The sequence below is a fragment of the Triticum aestivum genome, chromosome 7A (assembly GCF_018294505.1).
Source record: "Triticum aestivum cultivar Chinese Spring chromosome 7A, IWGSC CS RefSeq v2.1, whole genome shotgun sequence".
Taxonomy (NCBI): Eukaryota; Viridiplantae; Streptophyta; class Magnoliopsida; order Poales; family Poaceae; genus Triticum; species Triticum aestivum.
This window is the reverse complement of record NC_057812.1, coordinates 25,544,875-25,550,368: the sequence shown is the minus strand read 5'-3', so window position 1 is coordinate 25,550,368 and position 5,494 is coordinate 25,544,875. Positions and strand designations below refer to the sequence as shown.

The 5,494-nt window shown below is 41.3% G+C and overlaps 1 protein-coding gene across 1 annotated transcript; it reads right to left on the bottom strand.

Moving 5' to 3' along the window:
* Nucleotides 1-1,045: 1,045 nt before the first annotated feature.
* Nucleotides 1,046-2,518, bottom strand: LOC123154947 (protein SRG1). Its single transcript, XM_044573546.1, has 4 exons — nt 2,282-2,518; nt 1,941-2,200; nt 1,524-1,854; nt 1,046-1,288 (listed from the first exon to the last, which is right to left on the bottom strand). Exons 1-4 carry the CDS (start codon nt 2,516-2,518, stop codon nt 1,046-1,048), a joined length of 1,071 nt encoding a protein of 356 aa, XP_044429481.1.
* Between the last annotated feature and the right edge of the window lie 2,976 nt (nt 2,519-5,494).

The window sequence follows — 5,494 nt, the reverse complement described above, 5'->3', positions numbered from 1 at the left end:
ATTGGCTACGACACTCACTATAAAGATGCATCATCAAGGCAAGCAACAAACTTTTCCATTGACTTTTTTCATCAGATTAACAGGATGGAATTGCCATATTCAGATCAATTGCCTCCGCATTATGTCTTCTGTTTTGATATGTGTTTATCAAGACTGCTTTGTGTGCTTGCTGAACCATGGATGTTCTATATTGAACAAATCGTAATGATGTTTTCAATGGCCGTTTAAGTTATGTGCATATCCAGTTCTCCAGTATCTAAGAAGTGAAGTTTCAGTTTTTGTAGATTAAGTATACAGTTAATTGTGATAATAACTCATAGTTCAACTGAACCTGCATGCTATAACACTATATCCCGCATGCTGCTTAATTTGTTCATTATTTATTTCATCGCTAAAGTAGAGATCAAGATAAAACTTGTAGTACTACTTGACTATGAGACAAGCATGGCCGAGTAAGCATTTGCAAGGTCCATCAAATTTCAAATATGAAAAATGACTCAATAGCCGCCAAGCCATGGATGAATTATTCGGTAATTAAAAAATTACCACCAGAAGAAAATTTACCCTTCGCAAAGGATGGATGCATCTCTCGGGTCGCCATGCATCGATTTACCAGCAAATACTCCACACACTTAAATCCAAGCGGATGGCCAACTTGAAATATACTATCTAGAGCTAACAACAATATTACAAGAGACTCAGGGACGCGGCTTGAGAGTTTCATAAGGAAATATTTTTTCTAATCAGTCAATCAAAAGCTCTTGGTTGTTGCAGGGGTCAGTCAGCTAATTGGCTTGAATCTGTTTCAACTTAATTATTGACAACTGAAGCACATGACCAGCAATCCAGCATCACAAAGTTTTCATTTAGAACACATTAGTAATATATAACTTTATTTTCTTATTAGCATGTAAAACATGCAAAAACATGAAATGACATGTGTTGTTGAACAAACGGAGTACTTAATACAAGTAACATTTAGAAATACACAATACAAACATTGGTCATAATTTGATCACATTTTTCCATGATAGATACCACATAGTTATATCTGCAGTGTATCAATAACCATCGTTCCCTGAGAGAAATGTTCATACAGCCCGGCAATATAGTCCTTGACCTTCACTTTCATGTACAATGCTGGTCTCTTCTCATCGATCAGCTGAGCCGATGGCTCAATTTCTCTCTCATGGTCAACAGAATAGTCTAGAGCCACTGATAGCCTCTCTTTCTTTGCATTTGTCACGACCCTATGCACAGGGCTCTTGAAGAAGCCGTTGCTCATTATCTATGAAACAAAACATTTAACTCAATCAGCCCAAGACCTTAGAAACTTTTGACAAAATGATTATTTTATCCGAAAACCCTGGCATTTAATTTTGATTGTTGTGTTCCATTATGAATATGCTAGCAAAGGCTATAAATTTGTTATACCATGGAAGTATTTTTCATGGAAAACTCAAACAGTAAGGTTCTGACCTGACCATACAAAATAGTACTGCTAGTTTATAAAAAAAACGCACCTCAGTCTGATCTCCTATAATGACCAACAGTGTGTGAGGTACGATCGGTACATCCCACCACACCCCATCTCTTAGAACTTGCAGGCCACCGACGCTGTCATCGACCATGAGAAGTGTAAGAACGGTTCCATCGCAGTGAGGCTTGAGACCAAATACAAGCTCTGGCCTTGGACACTCTGGGTAGTAGCTGCATCTCACGTTAGTTTCAGCCTTCTCCCCGAGCTGGTCCACAAAGTAGTCGTCATCATGAAGCTGCAGCAGCTTCGCCATTGCCCGGAGCAGATTGTCCTTCACTCCCCCACATTTTATCGTGAAGTTGTGCAGAATATCCCTGCAAAGACAACAATATATGAGCTTATGATACTTAAACCCCAAGCCTGGAAATTTGGAAAGTGATATCTCTGATCAATAGGTGACCTGAAGTTTTCAGGATGTGTTGGCCAGAGGGCGATGCGTCGCTCGTCCTCGGGCTCTACCTTGAGGTAGAGGCGGTCAGACCAGTCCAGGATCTGGTCCGGCGACCTCACCTGGTCATTTCCGTACCCCTCAAACTGGAACTCCTCACCGCCGATTAGGTTGGTGTACCTCTTCTTGTCTTCAAGTGGCCGCTTGAAAAACCCCCTCGAAGCAATCATCATGTCGTCCATAATGGTGGTTTCTACACCATGGTTACTGAGCTGCATGCAGGCACATACATATAGGCAAGATGAATATGAACGTTTGATCTTGTACTAAAATTGTGGAGTACTACTAAGTACCAGGAAGAGGCCCCATGACTCGAGCGCTGCTCGAAGCTTCGATGCCTCATCAGTGGCTGCACCATCCTCCGTGAAAAGGCAGCAGAGGTCGATGACAGGGATAGGTGCTGCGATGGCTGCGGCGAGCTGCTGGTCGTGGTGCCCGCGCACCATGTACTGGGCTGGCATGTCGGGCTTGCCGAGGACGTTGGCGAGCTCCTGCACCGTCATTGCTCGCTCTTCTCCCATGCTTCCCATAGTTGCACTTGCACGACCTTCACGTATACTGCATGGGTCTTATAGTAAGAGGGAGTACCAAACAGAAGAATCCGAAATGTATTCTGATTACACTTAAAAATCAGATTGATACTGCAAATCTGACATATGTTAAATCTCATGCATTTTCTTGGCTAGCTCATGCATATGAAGCTTAGATCAGGAACTGCCAAACGAAATTACCTGCAATAGTGGGAGAGATCTGAGATGGACCTTTGATCAATCTCCTTGACCAATTCCTCGGGTCAGTATTTGTGCTCTACAACAAGTAATGCAACTTAGATGTGGAAATACCAGAGCATGGAGCTCCGTTTATATAGACTATTGGAGTAACAGATAGCACCTCTAACAATTGAAGAATATGACAAAAGGACTTCATAGCCGGCCAGCCATGGATTAATTATTGGGTAAATAGAAGATTACCGCCCACAGAAAATCTAGTCTTCCCCATGCACATGCTCATCCCAAAGGATCGACGCATCCGGTCACCATGCATCTAACTGCCAGCAAATACTCCACATTTAAGCTAACCCAAGTGGATGGCCAACTTGAAACATACCACCTATGAACTTTGAGGTAACAAATTAAAAATATGACGAATAACTTAGTAGCCGCCTAGCCATAGATTAACTATTCCGTAAATTAAAAACTACCACCAAAGTAAAATTTACCCTTCCTTGAGGATCGATGCATCTGGTCAGTATCTACCAATCTACCACTAAATACTCCCCACTTGCAGCCAAGTGGACTGCCAACTTGAAATATACCGTGTATGTGCCACGAATGAACTTAGAGCTCACAACAATATTGCAAGAGACCCAAGGACGCGACTCGAGAGTTCCGTGAGAAAACTTAATTTCGTATGAACACTTGCTTTGCACGCCGACGTGGAATGCATTCTTCTAATCGGTTGGTCAAGAGCGCTTGGTTGTTGCAGGGGTCAGTCCTATATTCCTGCGGCTGGCTGGCTTAGATCCGTTTCAGTTTAAATATTGACAACTGAAGCCCATGACTACGTCAATTTCAAACTATTTATGTGTCGTCAGCAAGGACGTTGTTAGTGCTAATTATGATTACATCAGCAACTGAAGCACAAGCTGCTGCTACGTTGGAGTTAAAGTTTACTTGAGACAAACTTAGCCGCACATTTATGTGCTAATCATCATCTTAATGATTGTAGTTTGAGTGTGTGGTATGTCACACCTCCAGTCTTCCTTTGAAGGTGTGCTAGAACATGAATGCACGTTTTGCCTATCTGAGAACATTTATCAGGTAGAAAAGTTCGAGAAAGAAATGAACAATTTAAATGATGTTAGGGTTTAAAGCAGTACATATTTTACATGTTTACATAATTCTTTGTAACAATTTTTTGATAAATATTGTAGCATGCACATTTGAATGTTTACACTATGCTCCAAATATAAATTATGCAGATGCCACCAATTCCATAGGTTGAATATGGGTCATGATTACAATTCCCTTTCATGCTCAAATTAAAAATGATGAATATCACTCCATGCATAAGTTTTCTAATTAGTCAAACAAGAGCACGTGGTTGTTGCAGGGGACAGTCAGCTAACTGACTTGGCCCCGTTTGAACTTAATTATTGACAGCTGAAACACATGACAACCAATCCAGCATCAAATAGTTTTCATTTAGAGCAGATTAATAATGCATAACTTTATTTTTCTTATTAGCGTGTGGAACATGCAAATAAATTGAAATGACATGTGTTGTTGAACAAAGTGATTCTTGGCATTTAGAAATACACGATACAAATATTGGTCATAAAATGATCTTTTTTTTTAAATCCCGTGATACCACATATTTATATCTGCAGTGTATCGATAACCATCGTTCCTTGAGAGAAATGTTCATACAGCCAGGCAATGTAGTCCTTGACCTTCACTATCATGTACATGCTGGTCTCTTCCCATCAATCAGATGTGCCGATGGCTGGAGATCCTCTCGTGGACAACAGAATAGTCTAGAGCCATCGATAGCCTCTTTTTCTTTGCATTTGTCACAACCCTATGCACAGGGCTCTTGAAGAACCCATTGTTCATTATCTGTGCAACAAAACATTTAGCTTCATCAGCCCTAAACCTTAGAAACTTTGACCAAAATGATTTTACGTTTTAAAATACCTGGCATATAACTTTGATTGTTGTGTTACATATGGATATGCTAGGAAAGACTATAAATTGTTTATAGTATGAATGTGTTTTTCATTGAAAACACATGCGGTAACGTTCTAACCTAACCAAAGGAAGTAGTACTTCATTAAAAAATGCTCCTTAGTCTGATCTGCTACAATGACCAGTTGTGCGTGAGATATGATCGGTACATACCACCACGCCCCATATCTTAGAACTTTTCGAAATAGGATTTCGCCATGCTTTATAAGTAAAGAAACCATCACATCGATACCACAAGTTCAAGTGCAGCAAGTAGAGAAATAGTATGTTGTGGCATGAACACAAACACGTCCAAAGAAGGTATTAAGAAATAAGAAAAAAAAGGCCACCAATTGGCAAGAGTCTCAGGTTGCCTTCATCGAGGCAAGTCGGCGAACGACATCCGTCATAGCATCTATCATAAGGCCCAACCAATCGCGATATCATTGTTTAGACAATGGGTGCAAGTGTTGCAGAAATGCAAGGAATTTGGAGATTGAGTAAGAGACCTATCTAAGAAAGACTCGCTCAATGACCATCTTATTGTGTGTCGTCCACAGGGTTCAAGCTAGCGCCGCAAACACAATCCAGAAGAGGTGTTTCCTCCTACCGGCCAAGTTGGCATGGGTTGTAAGGAACCCAGCGAGGTCCAGGGCCTCCCAGTCAAGCCACAGAGCATCACGGACAAAACTCCAAAGCACTCTCGCCGCCGTGCAAGAGAAGAGAATGTGGGTCCCCATCTCCAGGACATCACAGAGAGGGAACATCCCATTGCCAGGG